The 26,080-nt window shown below is 42.7% G+C and overlaps 1 protein-coding gene across 7 annotated transcripts in view; it reads left to right on the top strand.

The window, feature by feature from the left end:
* unc13c (unc-13 homolog C (C. elegans)) overlaps positions 1 to 26,080 on the top strand; it is a 585,292-nt gene that overhangs the window by 498,126 nt on the left and 61,086 nt on the right. For all 7 annotated transcript variants that reach the window (XM_078530361.1, XM_078530365.1, XM_078530363.1 and 4 more), the window contains 5 exons: positions 491 to 579; positions 6,214 to 6,363; positions 6,674 to 6,797; positions 23,233 to 23,289; positions 24,237 to 24,317. In XM_078530361.1, the coding sequence (XP_078386487.1) occupies positions 491 to 579; positions 6,214 to 6,363; positions 6,674 to 6,797; positions 23,233 to 23,289; positions 24,237 to 24,317 (501 nt within the window). The remainder of the gene's footprint in view (positions 1 to 490; positions 580 to 6,213; positions 6,364 to 6,673; positions 6,798 to 23,232; positions 23,290 to 24,236; positions 24,318 to 26,080) is intronic.

Here is a 26,080-nt window from a genome sequence, read left to right as displayed (position 1 = left end):
ACAAAATCACTAAGGTTTTCCTCATGTCTAAACAAGGGTATTGAACCAATTTGCTTATAACATTGCCCCTGTGCATTTCAACACTTGCCATAGCATTTCTCAAATTGAATATATCCTAATAAAGCAATACTAAGCAGGCTGTGCATTTAAGCTTTTGGTGATTAAAATACCTGTTCTCTTGCATGCAACATTGCCGCATGTGGTTGAGTGTAATCTGCTCCATTCTAAAGCACTTGCAAAGTTGGCTTACTCGAATTTTATTTGAATTATTTTTCACACAAGCAAAACACTCCGATTCATCTGAATTGATTTGAAAACCAATAGTATTCTGAGGGCTGCAAATATGATTGGTGCTCATTTTCACATGCCCGTAGCATTAAAACATTATCCAAGGATTGATGTAAAGCTTTACACAAAAAAATCATCCTGAAATCAGTTAATAACCATAATGCGGCTGCTGTTTCATGGATGATTGTTGCTTTCTTTCTAGCTTGATGCTGAGGCAAGTGGTATCCTGAAAGAGTTACAAGTCAAGCTTAATGGTGTCTTGGATGAACTGAGCTATATCTTTGGCACAAGGTATAGTATTTTTAGTAGAAATGATTAATGTAGTTAAATGAGAAGTTTGTCAAGTCATAAAGTACAGAAAAATGGCAAGTCTCAAAAGTTGACAACTTGTTTGAGAATTATTATTTATTATTTGAGAATTTATTTCAGTTTTACATTACATGAAGGGTCTTTTGAAAGTGTATTTTGGAGTATCAATAACTTAAGCTTATATGGTCAGAAAATTGTACATAAATATATCACTTTTCATCACTCCAGCTTGTTTGGCTCCATTGGTTGCCTTCAGTCAGATGTCAGACAGCTGCATAGATGCAAGCAGTTTCAGCACTTGCTTTGAAATAATCTGCTCACTGACGCTCAGTTTGGGTTCCGCTAGGATTACTCAGCTCCTGACCTCAATACAGCCTTGGTTCAAACATGGACTAAAGAGCTGAACTCCAGAGGTGAGGTGAGAGTGACTGCCTTTGACATCAAGGAGCCCTGGCAAAAGTGGAGTCAATGGGAATCGTTGGGGGTGGGGGTGGACTCTCCGCTGGTTGGAGTCATACTTAGCACAAAGGAAGATGGTTGTGGTTGCTGGAGGTCAACAATCTCCAGGACATCCATGCCAGAGTTCTTCAAGGTCATGTCCTTGACCCAGCCATCTTCAGCTGCTTCATCAATGATCTTCCTTCCATCATAAGGCCAGAAGTGGGGATGTTCGCTGATGATTGTACAAGGTTCAGCAGCATTCACGGCTCCTCAGATACTGAAGCAGTCCATGTCCAAATGCAGCAAGACCTGGACAATATCCAGGCTTGGGCTGACAAGTGGCAAGTAACAGTCACGCCACACAAGTGTCAGGCAATGGCCATCTTCAGCAAGAGAGAATCTAACCATTGCCCCTTGACATTCAGTGGCATTACCAGCACTGAATCCCCTCATTATCAACATCGTGGAGGTTACCATTGACCAGAAACTGAACTGAACTAGCCATATAAACACTGTGGCTACAAGAGCAGGTCAGAGGCTAGGAAGCCTGCGGTGAGTAACTCACCTCCTCACTCCCTAAAGTCTGTCCACCATCTATGAGGCACAAGTCAGGAGTGTGATAGAATACTCTCCACTTCCCTGAATGAGTGCAGCTTCAACAACACTCAAGAAGCTTGACACCATCCAGGACAAAGCAGCCCACTTGATTGGCACCCCATCCACAAACATTCACTCCCCCCTCCACTGATGCACACTGGCAGCAGTGTGTACCACCTACAAGATGCACTGCCAAGGCTCCTCTGACAGCACCTGTCAAACCCACATCTGCTGCCATCTAGAAGGATAAGGGCAGCAGATACATGGGAACACCACCACCTGGAGGTTCCCTTCCAAGCCACGCACCATCCTGACTTAGAAATATATCACCTTTCCTTCACTGTCGCCGGGTCAAAATACTGGAACTCCTGACAGCACTGTGGGTGTACCTACACCACAAGGACTTCAGCGGTTCAAGAAGGCAGCTCACCACCTTCTCGAGGGTAATTAGGGACGGGCAATAAATGTTGACCTAACCAGCGATGCCCATACCCCATGAATGAATAAAAAATAATAAACCTCTCGAGACGGCTCCTGCCATTCAATATGATCATCGTTGATCTCCTGCCCCAACTCCACTTTCCCACCCACTCCCCATATCACTTGTCATAGTCCACTATTGTGAACAAGGGTGCAAGTTACACCTCAATACTTTGCTGTTGCTGTACAAAGCAGGCCCACTAAGGTCTGCATCACCATTCAGTTTAAAAGCAGCATTAGCAAGTTCCTCATTAATTAACACCAGTGATATTTGTTCTTTATTGCTGCTCAGAAGCTGACTGCTTTTCATTATTTAATTCTCCTGAATTGTCTGTAACTGCATCTACACTGCTGTTTACATTGAGTAGTGATGCTTGGTCCTTAGTGAGTGTCACTTCATATTGTGGTAGAAGACAACAGTGCTGAATGGAAGTTAGTGATGGTGCACAATGAGTATTGCATAATTGTGCAGACACGCATTAAGGTGACATTTAGCACAAATCATAAAATATCTACATAATGTGGTTCTGCACTTCTCCCCAGTCCTCAGACCCAATCATTTCCAAACTTTTTTTGGAATCAGAAAATCATAGAATGGTTATAGTACAGAAGGAGGCCATTTGGGCCGTTATGTCTGTGCTGTCTCCCTCAAGGGGCAATTCACCTAGTGCAACTTTCTAGCCCTTTTCACATAGATGTGCACATTTTACTTTTCCAGATAATAATCCAATTCCCCTTTGATTCCTCCCATGAAACCTGCCCTCCCTCACACTCTCAGGCAGTGCGTTCAAGATAACCAGCCACTGAGTAAACAAGTTTTTCCTCCAGACACCGTTGCATCTTTTGCCAATTACCTTGAATCTGTGCCCTCGGATATTCCCACATAGACCTGTGGCCACCTCCCCATGCTTTCTCGTCTTAAGCTCCACCACTGGTTTTACTCCATGTCCTTCTTTTAAGTGCCCAGTTTGGTTTTAAATATTAAAGGAGTGGGGATTGCAAAAGGATAAATTGGACATTGGAAATTTATTTTTACAACACATTGAATCTCCCATCATGTCATGTATTTTGCATAACATTGCTAATTTCGCTACAAACATAGTCATAGTTCTAAAGGTCTACAGCACAGAAAAAGGCCCTTCAGCCCATCGAGTCTGTGCCAGTCAAACAAGTATCTAACCATTCTAATCCCATTTTCCAGCACTAGGCCCATAGCCTTGTATGCCATGGCATCGCAAGTGCACATCCAAATGCTTCTTAAATGTTATGAGGGTTTCTGCCTCTACCACCCTTTCAGGCAGTGAGTTCCAGATTCCCACCGCCCTCTGGGTGAAAGAATTCTTCCTCACATCCCCTCTAAACCTCCTGCCCCTTACCTTAAATCTATGCCCTCTGGTTATTGATCCCTCCTCCAAGGGGAAAAGTTCCTTCCTGTCTACCCTATCTATGCCCCTCATAATTTTATGCACCTCAATCATGTCCCCCCTCAATCTCCCTGCTCCAGGGAAAATAACCCCAGTCTATCCAATCTCTCCTCATAACTAAAACTCTCCAGCCCAGGCAACATCCTGGTAAATCTCCTCTGCACTCTCTCTAGTGCAATCACATCCTTCCTATAATGCGGATTCCAGAACTGCACGTGACACTTTAGCTGTGGCCTAATCAGCGTTTTATATAATTTCAGTATAACCTCCCTGCTCTTATATTCTATGCCTCAGCTAATAAAGTCAAGTATCCCATATGCCTTCTTAACCACCTTATCTACCTGTCCTGCTACCTTAAGGGACCGGTGGACATGCACACCAAGGTCCCTCTGATCCTCGGTATTTCCCAGGGTCCTACCATTCATTGTGTATTCCCGTGCCTTGTTTGTCCTGCCCAAGAGCTTCACCTCACACTTATCCGGATTAAATTCCATTTGCCACTGATCAGCCCATCTGACCAGCCCGTCTATATCCTCCTGTAATCCAAGGCTATCCTCCTCAATATTTACTACCCCACCACTTTTCGTGTCATCCGCGAACTTACTGATCAACCCCCCCTACATTCAAGTCTAAATCGTTTATATATACTACAAACAGCAAGGGACCCAACACTGGTCCCTGTGGAACCCCACTGGACACAGGCATCCAGTCACAAAAACACCCCTTGACCATCACCCTCTGCTTCCTGCCACTCAGCCAATTCTGGATCCAATTTGCCAAATTGCCTTGGATCCCATGGGCTCTTACCTTCGTTGTCAGTCTCCCAAACCTAGCTGAAGTCCAAGTAGGCTACGTCAAATGCATCTACACACCTGGTCACCTCTTCGAAAAATTCAATCAAATTGGTCAGACATGACCTTCCCTTAACATCCATGCTGACTGTCCTTGATTAATCCCTGCCTCTCCAAGTGTAGATTAATTCTATCCCTCAGAATTGCAAACGCCTTACATTTCTATGTTCTTCAAATTCTAACATGTGCCCTGTTCTCCTGTGTTGCAATACCATTCAGATAGGACCCTGGGGGTGTTCCTTAGTCATGTAATGCTCATCCTTTTCCTCAGTATTTGAGACAGAGTTCCGTCATTGGGGTGATGTACTCCCGAGCATTCCTCCTCCTCTGTATATTTGAGGCCCTTCTGTCATCCAATATTTTCTCACAAATAGTCACGACCTTGCACTGCATTGTCACTGATATTCTACCAGAGTTGCACGCTGCACAGCTGCATTAAAAAAGTTTGGGAGGTTTATACTGGTTTGGTGTCTCATCTGTTGCTAAAGAAATGTTAAAGGATCATTTTTGCAAGTGCATTATGCTTAGCTGATCTTCCTTCGTTATCACCAAGGAAACCATTTTCCCATAATTTACACTTTGTATTAAAAAGATCCTATTCCCATTCTCATTGACAATTTGCAATTAGGTTCCCTGATTCCCGGCTCCTCAATGGTAATAGGCAGCCTTCAAGAGGATAAAATAATGCCAAAAAAAAAAATTGTTGAAATATATTCTGAGTAAAAATGTCAAAAGTACCAATAAATTTGTAAGAGCATTCTGTGTGATGTGACAGTAATACTTATATGAAATCTTAGTTTCCATGACGATTAAAAAAAATAAGCTGTGAAATCAAAAATACTTTCTGAAAGATTAACTTCTTACCTATAAATTTGAGAGAGATGTAGTGGGGTGAGAGATACCTTGTGGAGAAAGTATTGCACCCTTGTTTCCCTACTTAAACCATCCTTCCTCAATAAATAAGATAATGAAATATGACCACGGTTGTTAATAATGTTGACAGATTATCACAGCTAAATTTGAAAGTTCAATGTGCAGTCCATAATCGAAGAGTACATGATCCAGTGCAGTAGATGGAGAATGCTGCTTTGTTGCAGAGGTTCAGGTAGCTGTTCACATGGTGTTATTTGCAACACGAGTAAGAAGCTGTCCTAGCATCCTGGTCAACCCACCCTTCACCCCCCCCCCCCCACCACCACTCCCCCCCACCCGCCCTGCCCTTTGAATTCTAGAATTGTACAGCATAGAAGGAGGCCGTTCAGCCCATCAAGCCTCTGCCAGCTCTTTAGTGCAGCTATCAAATTAACCCCACTCCCCTGCTCTTTCTGCAGCCGACTTTGCTAAAAAATAGGTTAACTGTATCAAGTCCCTCATTGCTGCTTGTTCAAACTTGCTGCACCCAAAATGACTGCCTGAGTAACAACAGTCACCTGATTGCTCCATGGTATGTGAAGCGCTCTGGGGTTCTTCAGATTTTGCCAATCTTGCTTTGTCACCAAGCATGACATTCACTTCGGCAATCAGAGAATTGTGTGTGGAAAGGACACCCTTTGAAAATGGCATCAACGACCCTCTATTAAAGTGTCAATGTGTTCTGTTACCTGGCAACCAAAGGCCTTGTCAAATGATGGGCTTCATGTATTAAAAGCTGAACTCCAGCACTGCCTTTATATTTTTTTTTGTTACAGGTACGTGTGTTTAAAAAAAAAGGTCAAATCATTATATTCACATTTTGTTGCATTGATCTTGGGACAATAGTAGCTTCTTAAATGTTATTTTCTTACGTGAATCATTTTATCACTGCTTTTCCTTGATTATTTTAGCTTCCAATCTGTAATTGAAGAAAGTGTGAAACAGATGAACATTGAATTATATCAAATGAAAGGAACCGGGAATGCATCTGCTAATAGGAACAGTGCAGCCCTGAATGCAGAAACCGTCTTGAGGCCACTAATGGACCTTCTGGATAAAAAGTAATGTAGTTCTATGAATAAATGTCAGCATGAAGATATTCATTTCATCCCGACCTTCATAGCTTTACAGTAATCCGTTTCTGAATACTCCATCACTTGTATTGAAATGCAAATATCGTATGGACAGTTTGGAAATTTGGCCTTTAAGTTAGACTTACAAAAAGCTGCCTTGCCAGCTTATTTTATGCTGAGACGTTGATGTGACGCTGTTTTGTATGTATGATATGCCTTCAGATTTTGTGAACCATAATACGAGTCCTTTGATGTCTCAATTGTCTAGTGACAGTCAATATTTTCAATTTTTTTTCAGCCTTACACTGTTTGCTAAAATCTGTGAGAAGACAGTCCTGAAGAGAGTTCTAAAAGAACTTTGGAAATTGGTTCTGAATACAATCGAGAAAAAAATTGTTCTGCCTCCATTAACTGATCAAAGCGTAAGTATCAGCTGAATATTTCCCCAGTGTTTTCACAAAATCTAAAGTGTTAAAATTATTTAAAAATGAAGTACCCATTTTTGGGTATCTCTCTTGCAAATATCCAAACAGGAATCCAAGGAAAGATACCAGATGTCACTTCCACATACTAATGGACCTTCTAGGTAAAGAGTAGCTGCGAGATTAAATGTCAGCCCAAGATAATGATGATTGATCTTACCAGGCAACCCGCCATTCATTTCTATTCCAGCGCTAGAACACGTTTTGTGTGACCTAACATGGAATTGGATTGCCAGTTATGTTTTATAAAATTTCTGAAGCGTAGCAGCTTCCCTTCCAGTAGCTGGGACTTTTATCCACTGCGGTTGAGTCATAATAAATGTGACTAGATAGCCAGCCACCTTTCTTTTTTGCAGGAATTAAGATTTTATTTGCATCTGGATTTCTACAAACTGGAGATGAAAGTAAACAATGGAGTAGAAATTCATGTGTAGCTCCCATTTTCCTGGCATAAAATGGCTGTAAAGTTTCAAATGGAGCAGTGATGCCCTGAGTCCAAACTGTGCAGGTGTTGGTCACACTGCTAACTTCACTGGAACCGTGTCTTGAGTGTTTCAGACAGACACTTAAACAAAAGCATTCAGGTGCCTGCTGCTTGTCAGTCTGGTTTAAGTGAGGTCCAACGGCCTATCAAAAGAGGCACAGGAATTAAACTCTCCTGGGTCTAACACTGAGGTAGCCGGATAGTTTATTTTCTGCTTGCATGGGCCTCCTACAAGACGCCTGGTGGGATTTAAAATCTACCCTTATATGATTTAGCTGAATGTGATTAGGATATACAGGAGTTACAACAGATTCATGCTTTTATTTGTTTAATGCTTTCTTCATTTGATTTTATTTATTTTAAACTAGTTAGTTGGTTAAAGTTCTTTCTAACATGTTATTTTTCTGATAAGTACATTTTAACGATTTGATTTTATAGCAGTACAATCATAACCATGTGGCAAGCAAAAGTAAAAAATTGCAGAAGATATATTAGAGGTCTATACATAATCAGGTAGAGGTTAAACCTTGGGGACAATTGCTTTTTAAGAACAAAGCTACAAGTGGTATACAATGATACAATGCTAAACTGATGAATGCTGAATGTCAGGAGGGACAGAAGTGATTTGTTTCCTGTAAACATAAAGCCAGTAAAGTTTATAGGTTTGGGAATGTGGCTTGTGGTCATTTTCAGGCGTACCTTCTATCTCAACATGGGCTGATCGGTACAGTAAGATCACTGTCCATACCATTATATTTGTGACACGGTTGCTAAGACTTTTTTTTTTACAGTTGCCACTGTCAAGATGCTTCTGTATAGCACTGAGGCCTCATTTAACAAGGTTACTCCTGGAAAATATAATGCACTGCTTAGCACTACATCGGTTTTATAAATGTAATGCAATTTAGGAGAATAGTCAACTAAATTGCATAAAAACGTCACACATTTGCTGTAATGTTGTATTGTAACGTTATAACTTGCATTGTGGTAATCATGTACTGGAGTATGTTACACCCAGGTGATTACCTTTGAACTCCAGCTCTATCAGTGAAATAGATCAACAGATAAACCAATAGGAGAGGAATTGGCTAACCCTTGGAAATGGGTGTGTGGATCGTGGTATATAATTAACCTCAGGTCCATTTATTGAAAGGCAGGCAGCGCAGTAATTACCGGCTACCTGCTGTTTTGCACAATTGCTTTGTGCACCAACACCACCCTCATTGTTCATTGGCTGCACGGATCATCAGCGGGCCCTTTGGCATGAGTGGTTATCTCCTTTCAAAGGCAGTCTCCAGCTTAAAGGGGAGGCGTATTTTTATTTATTTATTCATTCGCCGCATGCATGCATCGCTGGCTAGGCCAGCATTTATTTCCCATCCCTAATTGCCCTTGAGAAAGTGGGGGTGAGCTGCCCTCTTGAACTGCTGCAGTCCATGTGGTGCAGGTGCGCACACACTGCTGTTAGGAAGGAAGTTCCAGGATTTTGACCCAATAACAGTGAAGGAATAGCGATATAGTTCCAAGTCAGGAAGGTTTGTGACTTGGAGGGAACTTGTAGGTGGTGGTGTTCCCATGTATCTGCTGCCCTGTCCTGCTAGGTGCAAGAGGTCACAGGTTTGGAAGGTGAGGTGGAAGGAGCCTTGGTGAGCTTCTGCAGTGAATCTTGTAGGTGGTACACACTGCTGCCATTGTGCATTGGTGGAGGAGAGAGTAAATGCTTAGGGTGGTGAATGGGGTGCCAATCCTTTGTCCTGGACGGTGTCAAGCTTCTTGAGTGTTGTTGGAGCTGCACTCATCCAGGCAATTGGAGAGTATTCCATCACACTCCTGACTTGTACCTTGTAGATGGTGGACAGGCTTTGGGGAGTCAGGAGGTGAGTTACTCGCTGCAGGATTCCCAGCCCCTCTCCTGCTCTTGTAGCCACAGTATTTATATGGCTGGTCCAGTTCATTTTCTGATCAATGGTAGTCGCCAGGATGATGATAGTGGGGGATTCAGCAATGGCAATGTCATTGAATGTCATGGGGAGATGGTTGAATTCTCTCTTCTTGGAGATGGTCATTGCCTGCCGCTTGTGTGGTGTGAATGTTACTTGTCACTTATGAGTCCAAGCCTAAATATTACCCAGGTCTTGTTTTGCTGCAAGAAGTGGTGGGTGTCATTTGAGAAACGGAATCTGTGCTCTGATACATTGAGCAATGGCTGTACATGCAAGAGACCCTGCAACAAGGTTTTCAGACACTGCACTGAAGTTAGTAGTGGAAAGAAGAGATGCCCTGTATCCACAGGGGGGCAGGAGGCCCTCAAGGCAGATGCGCAGGAGGCAATGGGAAGAAGCCTGAAGTGTTGCTCCAAGAACATGAATGAAGCGCAGGAAGAGTTTTAATTGTCAAGGTGAGTGAGTTAATCTTGAGTTGACTTATCCTAACAACTGCACCACTCACCTCATCCACAGCTAACTCAGTACCCCCTGTTGCTCATCTCAATCCTAATCTCCATCAATCTACCGAACCCTAAAATTTGTATGCTTTCCCTCACCTTCACACACTTAGCATTGTTACAAGCCTCATACCCACAACTCAGTTTTCACACACCAGCTGCTATTCCACCACACCAAACATATTGCTTGACAGTCTCAAACACATTTCCCCCTTTCTTGCTGGAGAACATGGCACATAAGCATAGGCAGCAGAAAAGGACTGAAGGAGGACAAGCACGTTTGCATATTTTAGCCCTGATGGAGGAGACAGTGGTGGTCATCATGGAAGGAGCCCTGGACACTGGCAGGGCTGGGGTAATCGACGATAGGGGTACCTGTTTAAAAAACCCTCCTCCATTCATCCTACTTCACCCTTAACCTCTTCTGATTCAGAACAGCAGAGGGTGTAAAATGTATTTTTTACTTAGTCCTCTCCCACCGCTACAACTCAATCCTTGTCCTTTTTACATTTCAGATACCCAAGAACTGGAGGAAAAGCTAGCAGTGAAGATGAAGAGGCACTGTCTTTCAATCTTACATTTGCAGGCATCAGATCATCATGCATCTTTTAGAGGCAAAGATAGAGGAGGGATCTGCACGTGGTGACAGACCATGCAAAAGTGTACAGGAGTCTGGGTGTTATGGAATGACCAATGGTAAATGCTGAGTTGCTCAAATCCCAGAGGGAAATGTGAGACAACTGCCACAACTATTATTTGCAATTTGTATGTTTCGAGACGTGGGCTTTGAATTCAGCAGTAATAAGACCACGGAGCCCAATAGGTTTTTACAAAACTAGATTAAACATTTATTAATAAGAGAAATGATTTTAAGCACATACATATTTCTACAAATTACTACTATAATAACTTCTAAATCTCCTAATTAATCTGACCCCCAGTTACACCTCTGTTAAGGCAACAGTAAAACACACAGATTTTAAAAGACCAAGGCAAAGAAACTTGATACCCTGAACAATCCAGTTCAAAGTGAGTTTTCTTAGCTTCAGTTTGTTGTAGACAGCAGCTTGAGGTGTAGATGCTGAAGGCTTTTCACACTCGTTAGATCTTAACATGCCAGCATTTACACACATCCTTCTCTCCTTTATACATATTTTCCCCTTTTGAATGCAAATTCCCATTGTTTCACTATGTCTTTGGACTTTACCTCTCTGATCATAAAAATTTATTGTAGTAACAATTTTATCAGTAATCTTGTGGAAACATAATTTACATTGGTTGGGTGGGCTTGGTGGGAGTGGGTGGGGGCGGTCACAGAGCCGAATGCCGCCCAGGATCGGCTCTGCACCACGATTTCACATGGGCGAGCCAATTAAGGCCTGCCCCATGTGGATCGCGAGCAGTAGTGCTGAGAGCTACCTTTGCGGGCGGGGTGAGGAGGGAGAGTCAGGTCCAGCGCTCTTTCTGTGTCACATGAGATGGGACATGTTTTTATTTTCAAAATAAAGCTTTTATATAATCAATATTAGCTTTAGGAAACTTCATCCTGCTCATGGATGAGGTTTCCTAAAAAATGTAAAGGCTGCTTGGCTTTTTCACTTGCCCACCAACCATTAGGTTGGACAGTCAGCGTAAATTTGAAGTCAAGTAGTACGTTAATGCCCTTAATAGGCCTGTCACTTATCGGCAGGTGCACAGCAGACTCCGGCACGCGCCCACCGAACGAAATATCGCAGTGCGATGACGTGGGAACGCACACCTGACGTCATCACACGTCGTTTTACGTTCTGGCGTGTCGGGCGCGTGCCTGCACATCGAATGTTCTGCCCACTGTTTCTGAACTATACCTGGCTAGGTGACACGTTTCACTCCTCCTTTGAATCCAAGCTAGTCTGGTTTATTTGAAAGTGCAATTGTCCTTTTACACCTTACGTTCTAAACTTCCCCCATGTTTATGTACTTAACATTTCAAACCTGGCTTATCTTTGTTACGTCAAATCCTCCAGACCAGCTGCCTTTAATCCAATTAAGTATCTCTCTCTCACACACACACACCACTATTTTCCAATAACATTATATCTTCCTGTCACTGGGCAAGGGAAAAGAGTGCAGATGCCAGCTCACACGAGGCAAGGTCACAGACACTAGTTCTGCTGCAGAGGACTCCGATGAGGGCTTTAGTGGGCCAGCCTAAAGAAGGCTAACGGGTGGACATAGCCAAATGATTGGTGAACTGTAAAATCTGTTCAAAAACCTGTGTACAATCTTAAAGAGGAGTCCAGCACCAAGGGGGTTCTATACAGATATTGGAGCCTGTACTTTCCAACACGGAACAATTGGTCACTTCCATCAGCACACCTTCTGGAAATCATCATATTGCAGCATCTAACGGCCACTGTCACAACATGAACTGCAGAACAAACAGCTTTCATCAAAGGTCTGAATGCTGCAGTGGAAGCTCAGATTGCTGTCTACATATAACTGATCAAAAGGGCTTTGAAAGCAACATAGCAGTCCATCAATCTGTTCTCTGACAGCCCGAGGGAGTGACAGTGGCTACATGGAGCATGAATCCGCCAGGTTGATGGGCATTCACCTGCATCCTGCGCTGCCTGTGGTTGCCCACCAGTTTCGCACTGAGGGAGTGAAAACTCTCTCATGAAAATGGCCTAAGTCACTTGAGGCGCACACAAGGCATTATGAATGCAGTCAGTGACACCTGGCAGCAAAGGGAATTCTAGAATCCAAGCAAACCCTCGTGCCCTCTCTGCCTCCTTGCCTCTGGCAAGAAGGAATGAGATGAAGCTGTTCTCTATTTGTATAGAGAGCCTCAATAGCCTCTGTTATGGGGCAGTGTACAGCAAACTGAGAGATGCTGCTTATATCTCCAGCAATAGCCTGAAAAGAGCCAGATGAATAAAGGTTAAACACCATAGTCACCTTGAAGCTACAGGCACTGTTATCCTTGCCCAGATATAAGGTGACAGCTGTGCAGCAGTTGGTAGATTTCTGTCATGGCCTCTTTAGTGAAGTGAAATCACCTCAAACATTGGTCATCTCAAGAATTCACGTAAATAAAGTGCTCCCTAAAGACCTTCAACAGATAGGGCTTCCTGCTGAGAGCGCTACTCCCTCCCCTCCTCCCTCTTCTAGCAGCATGTCCTGTTCTGTGTTGCCTCTCTTCATTCTCCCAGTCATGCTCAATTCCTATAGAGGAAGGTGTGGTTGGCCATCCATTTCTGGCAGCAACTTTTGATTTGTAAATGAACAAACAGTTCAACACTAGCCAGTAAACTCCCTGCAGACTGTTGTGACTTTAGACAAGTGTAAGAAATCTCAAACAACAAGTACAATTGCACCATCAGAAGAAATAACCCAGCAACAGACTTCTAAGTAGTTCATGATCCCATTAAGTAGCACTAGTGGTGTTCAGCTGGTCAAGAGGAAGACCGTTTTAGGCTTCAGCATGATGTTTGAAAATGTTGCATGCTTATTAACGTCATAATCTTTACACAGCTGGTGGCTGATAGGTGTGCACACACAAACCATCACCAAGATGGAGTCCAGCCACCAGAAATGTGACCCTATTTCTGAGTATTCAGAGGCCACTTAGTACCTAAAAAAGCAGATGCTACAGAACCCAACTGGATTCTGTTGCAGGTCGAACAATAACAATGTTGCTGAAAAACGAGACATGACAAATATTTTCGTCTTGCGCTCATCAGGACCTTTCACAAGAATACCAATATAAGGGGGGAAAACAACAATTTATATTCTATGTGAAGAGAGTGCTGATTAGTTGGCAAGTGGACTCTGGTAGAGGCGTTGCCATGAGGAATGCACCAGTGATGGTGACTGATAGTTAACTGCCAAGTATTGTTTGAAATTTAAACCAGGTAGCTTGACCCTGATTGGTCAAGGCATTGCCCTGAGGAGTGAGTCAGCGAATGGCAGTCACTTATTTCCTCAAGCCAAAAAGACGTTCTGCCTATCACACAAATGAGTAATGTGATATGTGAATTTCAGTGCCAGTGTGATGCTCGGTATGTAGGCCGTATATCCTAAAGACTGACGAATCGTATCAAACAGCATGCTCCAGCTGCGGTTTGCCACGGGCAAGGTACAGACTGTACCCAACCAGCCCGTGCTTGCAAAACTCAAAACACAGTATCCAACATAGGATGTGATTCTGCGATTAGACAACATTTGCTAAATAATTCTGTGTGCTAAGAATTACGCTAACAGCCAATTTAAGATTGTCAGTCGGGCTCAGAGTGTGGTGCATTTGCATGTACTGGAAGCAACAAATATGAATACACAGGGCCCTGTTCTTTGCAAACAAAGAATATGTATACACATCGCATCCATTTCAGCTAAACAAAATAAGTGACAACCGTTCGCTGACTCATTCTTCAGGGCAGTGCCTTGGCCAATCAGGGTCAAGCTGCCTGGTTTAAATTTCACACAATGCTTGGCAGTTAACTTTCAGTCACCATCACTGGTGCATTCTCCATGTCAATGCCTCTACCAATCAGAGTCCACCTGCCAACCAATCAGCACTCTCTTCACATACAGTATAAATTGTTGTTTTCCCCTGATACTGGTATTCTAGCGAAGATTCCTGATGAGTGCAAGGCAAAAAGCTTCAACATGTCTCTTTACTCAATAACTCTCAAGTTCTGTACTACCAAACGACTATTAAGAACAATGTTAGGACCTAGAATGGCAAGTGAGATATTCTGCCTCAATGGGCCTACCATAAACCTGCTCAGTTATTGAGTGTGACACAGCTATGGGAATTTTAAATTCCGGGCAGGAAGTGGTTGGATGAGCAGAAAACCTGTCTGGAAGGGGCAGTCGAAGGACCAGCTGATATTAGTGACTGGGCCTCATTAACATGCCACGGGGTGACTTCCCAAATAAAATGGCTAAAACGTGGCAGAAAGTGGCACAGAAGCCTCACGCTGAGGATGGTAATGGACTTGGGGGTGGGGGGGGTTGCGGTGGTCCCGGGGAGGTCAGCAGTTTGGGAAGAGGAGTTTGAGCTAAGGAGGCTTACACTTTCCTTGTGGATCCCTAGGAAGCAATCCTGCTTGCCCTGGCTGTAGCTTTAAATTCGCTTCACAGGAACTCTTCAGTGTTCAGACCAGGTTCTTGCTGACTTACTGGTTAAGATGGCATCAGGGTCTTATTGACATTAGAAGACCCGAGTTGTACGAGGTTCCCACTTGATGAATGGATGCATCATAGGTCTGAAAGCTTAAGCATTGAAAAATCGCAACAGATTTGGGACAAGATCTGGGGAGACAGTGGTATAGTGATGATGTCATGGGACTTGTAATCCCAAGGCCCAGGCTAATGCTCTGAGGACATGGGTTCAAATCCCACCATGGCAGCCAGTGTAATTTGAATTCAATTAATAAATCTGGAATATAAAGCTAATCTCAGTAATAGTGATCATGAAACTATCATTGATTGTTGTAAAAACGCGTTAGGTTCACTAATGTTCTTTAGGGAAGAAAATTTGCCATCCTTACCGTACAAGATTCTGAGGGGGTTTGACAGGGTAGATGTTGAGAAGATGGTTCCACTAGTGGGGAAATCTCGAATTAGGGGACATAGTTACAGAATAAGGGCACACTTATTTAAAACTGAGATGCAAAAGAATTTCTTCTGAGGGTAGTGAATGTCTGGAATTCTCTGCCCCAGAGAGTTGTGGAGGCTAGATCACTGAAAGTATCTAAGGAGGAGGTAGATAGATTTTTGAAATATCAGGGTGTTGAGTGCTATGAGGAGCTGGCACGAAAGAGGAGTTGAGGCCCAGTGCAGGTCAGCCATGATCTTGAATGGCAAGGCAGGTTTGAGCGGCCGAATGGCCTACTCCTGCTTCTATTTCTTATGCTCTTACCTGCTATGGTCTACTTGTGACTTCAGATGCACAGTAATGTGGTTGACTCTTAACTTACCTTTGAAATGGCCTAGCAAGCCACTCAGTTCAAGGGCAATTAGGGATGGGCAACAGATGCTGGCCCTGCCAGCAGTGCTCACATCCCATCGTCCCATGAAACAATAAATAAAAAATAAGGTGGGTAATTGAATGCTCCCCAACCCTTCCCACCCAGTTTCAGCTAGACAGAGGGAATTAAAATTCCCCTCCCTTTCTGTTTGCAAGAATTCCAGAAATTCTGGTTAAATACAAGTAATCTCTAACGCCGTCTTGTGTGTTATATTCACCAACAAATCCTACTCCTACGATGGAATACAAATCTCGTCCCTCTAAAGCCTGTTGGAGGTTTTGTGTGAATTCTTAGTCCGTTTCACAGGGGACAAAAGTCTTTTAAACAATTCTGTCCCACATGATTGACTTTGATTTGGTAATCTTACACACCGATAGATGGCCGATGAAATGAGCAACCCCTATTGAGGCCGTTATGGAGGATTTTTTTGAGTATATATTGTTACAGTTTAGATTGTGTAGATGGAGATCCCTCTCTCATCTGATTCAAGTTATTAACCCTCGCCCAGGTGATGGCCACTTTTTGATTTCAAAATGAAACTTAGGTTTCAATTTCCACGGGTTTGACAACTGATCAAGCTACATGGTGATATCAGCCTGTCTGGATCAGAATTTCGCAGCTTTCAATCAGAGAAGCAATGTAATATTTAGAGAAAGATGAATTTATTGCTTCTGTGATTTACATAGAAAATGGTTCACAGATTTGATGCATGGCAGCGGTTAATGTGTAGTGATGCTTCTCAGCTTAAGGAGGATCAGGCCATTTCAGAGTGTATGATAGCAGTGGACATTATTTCTTTCTTATCAAAACTAAAGCATTTATGAATTGTGGGAGGTTGAGAGGAAACAGGTAATTTCAGGATTTGAACTGAGAGCAGAGGAAGAAGGATGAGCTGTTGGTGGAAAGAAATTGGTAGAAAAAAGCCTCATTCTCCTACCGTCCCAGCCCCCAAACTTACCCTTTCCCTTCGCTGCCCCCCCACCTCTCCCCACCCCCCCACAACAACCACTCCCCCTTCCATCTACTTCTCAATTCCTTCCACTCGTCCCTTCACCACCCCTTCCCTCTTCCTCTTCCCCCTCTACCCCTTACCATAAAAGAATAAAGGGGGGATTTGAACTCCCGCAGCCCCAGACAAAACCAGCAGAGCAGGAGCTCAGATGGAGCGTCAGTTTCCTGCTCCCTTCTTGCATTGTGACAATTTCAGCGCTGTTCAGACCTGGCAGGGTCCTGTGACGTACAGAAGTGACCCACCCCGGGGCTCTGGCCACCCAACTGGGCCTCCTCCTGCTGCACCCGTTGCATCACCCGCGCACCCACCAGGTCTCCTGCCAGGGGTTAAAGTTTCCCCCCCTAAAAATCTGGAAGTGAAAAAGTAAAGTAAGATGCGGATGTTACAAAACACAGTTTTCAGTTATTTACAAGGGAAAACAGAAGTGTTTCATTCCCGTCTCTTTTTCTGGGCCCCCTGACACCAAGTATCTCCGAACTGAAGGGCATCAGTTCCATTGCCTCTGTCAATGTTGCTCTGAAATTAACAGGTACACATGAGTAAGCAAAGATGTGGGGAGGTGCTACCCTTTCCATGGCAACAGCTCGGAGTTTAGGAACTCAGTGTGTGAGAACGACAGGCACAAACGGGTTTCATACTGTGTCATGACGTCAAACGTTGGCACAGTATGGCAACCCCACTGCCACTCAGTGCCAAAAGTTTCAGACATACTCCAAGTGCAAAAACAAATTAACACAAGGCTGAGACCATTGTGTTTGACTATTTAATTTAAAACGAGGAACGTTCTCACTTCACACTTCCACCATCTGGATCCTGCTGAAGTATTTTTATTTTTATTTTTAATCTTCCCTCAGCTTCCAAATATAAATCTCAACCTTGAGATGCGTGGATGTTTTAATTTCTTATTAAACATCCATAGCGCCAGCAATTAATTTTATTTCTAGAAATGACATGAGAAAGCAAATTCGATTCACTTCCATGGAGTAATGCCAGCAACTTCACATCAAGTCCCAGGCTGATGGCTTGTACCAATCTAGCTACGGGGACATTTATAGTCAGTTTGCCAAGTTTCATTGTGGAGAGTTTGCTTTGTAATTGTACATGTGCAACCGGATGTGTAATAAAGAGGTAACAAATACTGAAGAGCAGGTTGGTCAACGAATGTTAAAGGAAAGGTCCAGAGATGAATAAAAAGATTGGAGGAGACCAGGGGCAGGGGAAAGAGCCACAGATACACAAGTTACGGAGGAAGAACTACTAGGTCACTAGTTTGGCTTGCAAAATGCTTAGGTGAAAATTGTTAGCAGATGTAAATGGTTATCTGAGTGGCAAGATACTTAAACAAAGGAATGAACAAATGGGAAAGTGAATAGACATGGTCCCCACAGAAATTAGAAGGTACAAAAATGGGGGCACAAATCTACCAATGCAAACAAAACGAAGCTAGAAAAAGCCATCAACACACATCTGTGTTTCAGCCAGCTCCCCAAAAGGGAAAAAAAAAGTACCATGGGCTCTGTCATCCCCTCCCCCGCCCTGCTTGTACCCTGTTCTGATATAGAGTCTGCATCTGAAATATCAAGCACCACCAGACTTTTGTCCATCATATATAGTTTTAAAACGTTTGTTTTAATATTCTCTGTTTCCAACTTGGCTGCGCGCCATTATAATATTCAAAACGTCTCATGTCAAATAACTTGCTTAGAGCACCATCGTGGGCTGCAGAGAAAGCCTTTAATTGAGTTGAAAGGAATTGACTCTGCAATGTTGGGGACAATGATTTGAGTGAAGTTTTCTCCAATTGGTCACAATCCAGCCAGCTGCTCTCTCAAAGCAAATGTAGATTCTGCCAGCTTTAATTTGTCCTTTGGCAAATGTTGAGGATGCCCTGCTTCTGCACTTGTTTTCACTGAATACTGAACTACAAACCACCAACATATGAGGAGCTGATAACTTCCTGGGATTTCATTTAAAAGACCAAGAATATAAAATCCTCCAAAATATACATCGAGTATTTTTGCATTTCTACATTTCTCTGGCGGTGTTCCAACTGCGTTGTGTCAAGCAATATGGTGATCTCTTGGAGTACAAGATTAATTGCACCAAGATGCAAGCTTCTGATATAGAACCAGCAATCAGTGGTCCCTTAAGGCTGGAGAACAATCTGCTTTAAGTATTATGGTTGGAATTTTTTGCACCACTCCACCCTGCTCCTGGGGCATAAAATCGTACAGCATGGTGGGGCCTATCGTGCCGATCATCTATCTGCCTATGCTGCATAGGTGCCTTTACCAGCGGCAGGGGAGGGGGTGTGGGGCATCCACCTGCCCTTGGACCAGACTGATCAAGAAAATTCTCCTGAATACACCCCTTTGCCCTTAGCACAGTCACTGCCCCATCCAATTTCGGAGTAGTTGAAGTCCCGCATTATGGGCAGAATTTTTCATTCCCCTACCTTTTGCTTTTGCAGGCAGAGGAGGTGCAAAGAAATTCCTTGGATGGCCTTCCCACTGGGCTCACACACACTCTAACCTCTACGCAATTTTACATTTGATCGGGTGAGGCCTAGGCTGGCCCGCCCACCCACGCCCCATTGAGGTCAATCAATGACCACTTAAGGGCTGTTTCCTGTCCAGACTCAATTTTCAGGCTGGCAGGAAGAGTTCAGGAGTAGGGGGAAGCCTGGAAGATAACCCTGCTCAGACCTCGGGTGGGAAGGGGGTGGGGGGGGGGGGGGGCGGGGTGGAGGGGGGGCGGGGTGTTGCGGGCAGGAGTGAAGCCTCTATCAATAGCGTCTTCATCATCAGGCACTGACCACACCCCCACAAGGTCTGGTCCCTGTGGGTCCTCCCACTCCATCGGCCTCTCCACCAAAACCCCCCACAACTACCTCTTTTCACCCCCTCAGGCCTTACCTTCCATCCCTGGCCTGACACCCCCATGCTTACCTGGTCCTGGTCTCCCGGGACTGCTTGCAGTCCCAGTCCTGTCCGTTGAAGCTTCTGGCGCTGCTGGGGCTGGAGAGCTGCCATCCAGTTTCCCTGAGGCGGGGCTTCCTCCTGACGGGGGAGGGGTGGAAGTTCCATCTCCAATTAATCAACGCTGATTGGATGGCAGGAAGGGAAACCCCACCATCCAAAAATCCTGGTCGATGGTTCTTGCACATCGAAGTAGTTTTCATTTTGAAAATCTGTTCTTCTAACTCTTTCTCACCGTTTGACAGCCTATAAAAGACAGCCCTATAACTGCTTTGTTGCTTCTCGACTCCAACCAAATAAATTCTGTCTTTGACCCACTCCACCCCCACCCTCAACTCCACCCCCGGCCCGCAACCAAGGACCTCTCTCATTCTAGCACTGCAGTCTTTTCCTTAATCAAAGCTGCCAGATCTCCTGCTCTTCTTGCTTCCCTATCTTTCCTAAACACCTTGCACCCAGGAATATTAAGCCTCCAATCCTCCCCTTCTTTGAACCAGGTGTCAGTTATCATCAGTACATTATATTTCCATGTGGCTACTTGTGGCTGCAGTTCACCAACATTATTAACTGCACTACATACATGCATTCCAAATCTAACAGAGATCTCTTTGTATTTTCTACAGTGCCGCCTAATTCTGTATTATTTCTAACGCTGTCTCTCCCAGTCATCTGTGCACCTTGCTTTTACTTTTTAATGCTCCACCATGTTACCCAACCCCCTACTAAATTAGTTTAAAACCTTCCCAATATATCCAGTTTCCTTTTCGAAAGTTCCTTTTTGCCACTTCTATTATATGGTTCCACTATCCTTCAGTCAATGCATTCCAATTCATAAACACCTGTTCTTAAAAAAAAACAAATCTGCTCATCTCCCTTTCGGCTTTTTTTTGCCAGTTCTCTTCAATCTATTCTAGATCGTCTGATCAAGCTGTCTTTCCCCAAACATTTATCTTGTCCTATAGAAAAAAGAAGTGTTAATTTAACTTTTTTTTTGTTACTCAGACTGACTTATACTTCCATTGTACAATGTTTCACTAAATCCTACCTTTGGAAACCTTCAACCATGTAGTCACCTTCAGAGATAACAGGGGAGAATTTAATTCTTCCCCATTTTCTGGTGCATAATCAATATCTCTCAGTGACGATTCTTACTGTCCTAGAGGCCCCCGGCCTGCCTACAGTTGACCTTGAGCCTTATTGTTGCATTAGTTTCCAGTGCCTGTTGGACTTCCCCAGAAGGCTCTCACCTTTTGGAGGCTACATGGATTGCTGATCAGGTAGTGAGCCAACAGCAGGCCTCTCACTGTTTGCATCTTCCGTCAGTCTCCACCACTATCCAACCCGATTTTGGGCAGAATTGCGAAGAAGAATCCAGCCCCACATCTGGATTTACTCTAGGTTTGGAGGAGTACCCCTGGAAGTTTCTAACTCTAACTTAGTCCCATCAACAACTAGTGAAACTGTACAGATCAAAACGAAATTGTTTGAACCAGTACATTGAAAGCAAAATCTTCCGCTAATAATTTAAAAAAAGTAAGTCAGGAAGCTATCCATGAGCCAGTAGGCTTTCCAATAAAATGAGAGAAATGTTAAATATGACAATCACAGAGCACCAATGCTGAAACATATAATTTTACAGCAGGATTTAAAAAAAACAGCTGATCACAGCTGCAATAATTATTTTTCATGATGTTAGGCAGGTAAGCTTGGTTTGACCCCCGGTAAATGTAGAGAATGGGAGAATTCAGTTCTTAAGTGCACTCGTTGTCATTTAAAGATGCAGCAAAGGCAACAGCACAATACCAGTTTTGGGTGTGAGGCACTGCAATTTCTGTTAAATGTTACCATGCAACTATGCAAGCATAGTTTTGGTGAGTGAGGCCCGTCTTCCCTTCAACAATCAGGCAAGGACCTTGATTTCAAATCTTGGCGAAATCAGTGAGGTGAGGGTGGTGGGGAAGTGGGGTTTGGGGGATGGAGGGAACAGGGCAATTGCCAAACTCAACCCCTGAACCATGAGGGATGTTAGTTCTGGGAGAGGAATCGCCATCAAGGAAGGGGATGAAGCCTGGAGCTGGGGTTTCCTTGTGAGGTTCAAATGTGCATTCCTGCTTCTCAGAAGTTGCTCTCTCCAGTAGACCTGAGTTTCCACTGTGATTGATGCTGATATCTGTTTCCCTGCTGAACATGAGTGCCTGAGGACAAATACTTTGATGGCACTCTGTGCAGCCTCAACTTTCCTTTGACAGCTTAGAAATGGTACTCATTTATTGATCTCAGAAGGATGTAAGGCTGAGTGGGCCTATTGGGATTCAAATGCAGAACCTGCTAGTCTATGTCTGGGATTCAACTGACTGAACTGCGCGCTGTTGCAGTTATTAAGGACTTATTTTTCTCAAGTAGCTTGTTTTGGCGTATATGTACAATTTATCACTGCATTGTGAACATGTAGAACACCACCGTTTTATCTAGTTTTCTGCATGCCTTGACATCATACATGGTTGAACCACATAGGGTACAGTGTTAAATTATGCTTCATTATCTCATTTGCCATGACTTCAAGCGAAACAGATTGATGATTTAGAAACAGATCACTTGTTTACATTGATAATTTTTTTAAAAAGCCAGCATAACTGTGCCTGTGAAGATTCGCTGTTGGCCTAGCATGGTTAATAGTTACAGGGGATATGGTAGCATAGCGGTTATGTTACCGGATTAATAATCCAGAGGCCTGGACTAATGACCTGAAGACATGAGTTAAAATCTCACCACAGAAATCGGGGAATTTCAAGTCAATGTGTTAAATAAGTCTGGAAGAAAAAGTCAGTATCAGTAATGGTGACCATCAAATTACTAGTTTGTTGAAACAAATTCTATCAGGTTCACTCATATTCTTCACAGAAGAAAATCTGCCATCTTTACCTAGTCTGGCCAATATGTGCCTTGGCAATGCAGTTGACTCTTAACTGTCCTCTGAAATGGCCTAGCAAGCCAGTCAGTTGAGTTCAAGAATGTGGCTCACCACCACCTTCTCAAGGGCATTTCGGAATGGCCATAAATGTCAGCATGTAGGCATGTAAATGAATAAAATACCATCGTTATCTTATAACTGTATAACATACTGATTTTAGGTAGCACATTTTGGTGATCCACCTGCCACGATTGAATTTTACCTGGACCTTGTCTTATTAATACAATAAATGTGATGTTATAAAAGCAATAAATGTAGCAACCGTAATATCATTTCAGACAGTATCAATTACTTTTGTTTTGTATTCTCATAAAATCTTAATCTAGACTATGGTTTGTCTTAAAAGGTCACATACTGGCAAGGCAGTCTTTTAAATCTATAAATAAACACAATTGCTCAGAGGATACTTTCTGCGTTCATGCAGATAGTTTAGTACTTACTACCATATTCTTTTAATCTTGTTCTTCCAGGGACCACAGATGATCTTCAGTGCAGCTAAAGACTTGGGTCAATTATCAAAGCTGAAGGTATCAATATAAGTGTACTTGGCATTGTATAGACTCCATAGATTTCATACTGCCCTCCTAATGCTCTGTCCTCAAATCCATACCCTTCACCCAAAAGCCATGCATTAACTGTTGAATTCTTTAAGTGAAGCTATATAATATGTACACAAAGCTCATGAAATTCCAGGGATCCCTTAGCTTGAACTATGTTCATCTGCATGATTATTTTGAAATGATGTGTATGGGCACCATGCGTGTTATAATTCCCATGCCCTTGTCAAAAAATATTCCCTTGTGTATTATTAAAAAGTAAATTCTTCATTGAAAAAGGAAATTACTGCATCTTTTAACGTGATCCAAGTATTCATTCCCTGGAAATCCAAGCAAAACAATGAAGAAATCCGAGCTCATTCTACTTATTTTTAATTGATAGGCAAAACAGGATTATGCTCAGGGACTGTTATAATCCCTTTTGTGAGGGCTAAATAATACAGGGAAACTCAAACTTGTGTATTGTGCATGTCCTGTCACAGGGCTGTAGTTTAAAAAATCAATATGTAGTTAAAGCAACTACATTTTAGTTCAGGTGAGTACATATTAAACGACTCCATCCTTTATCAAATGCTGTTGCCATAACAACCAGTGCAAATATGTGTGTGTTTTTCTATTAATTTGCCAAATATATATCAACTTTCACAAAAAAAATGTTGCTATTAGTAAAATATGTAAACTGCTTATCAGGTGCTGCTTTGTTCAGTCAGAGAACCCTGATCGTTGCTGTAAAGGTTACCTAAGACCATAGTTTTGTTACATGTAGCCAGTAAAATGAATACTTTGTTATGATTAGTTATGCTTCTTATGCTTCTGACAAACGGCTCTCCTGGAGTAATTTCCGTGTTAGGTTATTTTGAAATGTTCATTAATTTCAGTAAACCGAAAATGTTTTCTTTAATATCCATTTCAAATAGGATCATGTGATTCGGGAAGAGGTCAAAAGTCTCAGTCCACGTCAATGCGCTATAATGGAAGTAGTGTTGGCTACAATAAAGGTAATTTTATATTTTCTAGATTCTGATTGGGCACAGCTGCACTTCACCACTGATGCTTTTCTATTCAATTTTGACAGCAATGAAAGGGGTCCTATAGAAGAAAGACAAAAGTATTTTTCTCACCCACAATGGATTCATCCGCAGTCTCCAAATGAAACTCATCATACACTGACATTCTGCAAGCTGTCAATAGACACGGTGATCTTGTGCCGTGGTGTAGAAAAGGCAAAAGCAAATTTACTGCTCATTTTATGCCCTGTCCAATTTTTGTTTCCATCACCCATTTCGCGTTAGCGCAAAGTCCAATTTCACCCCCTATAGAATTCTTCAGTTTAATTATAGGTGGTCCATACACAGGTTGGAGTACAGTGTTCATTCGATTATTACTTCACGAAGAAGCTGTACAACATTGTACTGCAGTTATCTAACATTCAATATGATTTTATCTAAAATTCTCAATACACAGCTAGGCAGGGTTTTTAAAAATTTCTCCTTGCAGTAATTTCTGAAAAATCATTTCTCTATTAAATCTTCAAATTATTAGACCTCTGCTCCCATCCTCAAGCGTATAAATGATTTTGACCAGATGACAGCACTTACCGTTTATTTAACGCAAATGTAAAAGTTCCCGGAAATCTTTTGAAATATATATTATGAAACTGCATCATTCTTGTGAGCTATTAGCCTTCTCTAGCTTAAAGGAGTTCTGGCTCAGGCCATTTTAAACTAGAATTCAATGCCTGTTGGTAAATGGAAAAGCTGGAAGTAACGACACACTGAGAATATGGGATACCAGCTGTCCTAGGCTTCAGGTTGCTTGCTGTGATGAATAGTTTGTTGTAAAAATCCTGACTTTAATCAGAAACACTAAGACATAGAGAAATCAACATCTCACGCTGATCCACAGCTGTCCCCTATAGGAATCTCCAACAGAATCATTTCCACTTTCCGGTAAGAAAATAAATTTAGTAGGTATTAAATAATCTACATAATTACAGCATAAAACACCATCCACCTTCCTCAATTTCCACCAAAGTACTTGCAAGGCAGAGCATTGCACTTGCTACTGCCTCATTACAGAGCCTATTAACATTAATCTGCTCCCGTTTCTCATAAATCAATATCGCGGTCCATGAAAGATTAACTTCACCTTATGTTATTTGCATGGTACTTGTTTTGATTCCTCTCCTGTGCCATACCATTTAAGGCCAAAATTTGGGGCTTCTTGATTATCCACCAATTTTCAATAGCCATCAAAATCTGAGGGATTACCTGCATTCTGTTAACAGATCAATTTATGGCAGCAGGGGCACCGGAGGTGACTAAATTGGAGACATTCCAAGGAGTTTGCTCAAGTTGATATATGAGGTGATACTTCATGAAGCATAAGTTTTCATCCAGCTAGAGCTCATGATGAATTTGAAATGATTGTAAATGCAACAGTTAATCAAGTTCATTGTAGCCTAATTTGAGAGAGTAGCAGGAATAAAAGCTGTACACAATTTTCCTTACCAGCTGCTATTCTGTTATAAGTTGTCTATGTAGTTCTGCCATAGGTACCTTCTAAGGCATCAGTTGCCTGTGTAAGCACTCCGAGCCTCTTAGTTTTGAAGGAATTGACTCTCCGTACTCTATTTATACTTGTGTAAAAGCATAACCAGTGGGTGTAACATGAGTACCTGAATCAGGTATTCAAGGGGAGAATTTTCTCCAAGTGGGGTGGATCGGTCGGGAGCGGTGTGGGGCGAGGAGCCGATCGCCAC

Source organism: Cetorhinus maximus, chromosome 26 (genome assembly GCF_964194155.1).
Source record: "Cetorhinus maximus chromosome 26, sCetMax3.hap1.1, whole genome shotgun sequence".
Taxonomy (NCBI): domain Eukaryota; kingdom Metazoa; phylum Chordata; class Chondrichthyes; order Lamniformes; family Cetorhinidae; genus Cetorhinus; species Cetorhinus maximus.
This window is presented reverse-complemented; position numbering and strand designations above follow the sequence as displayed.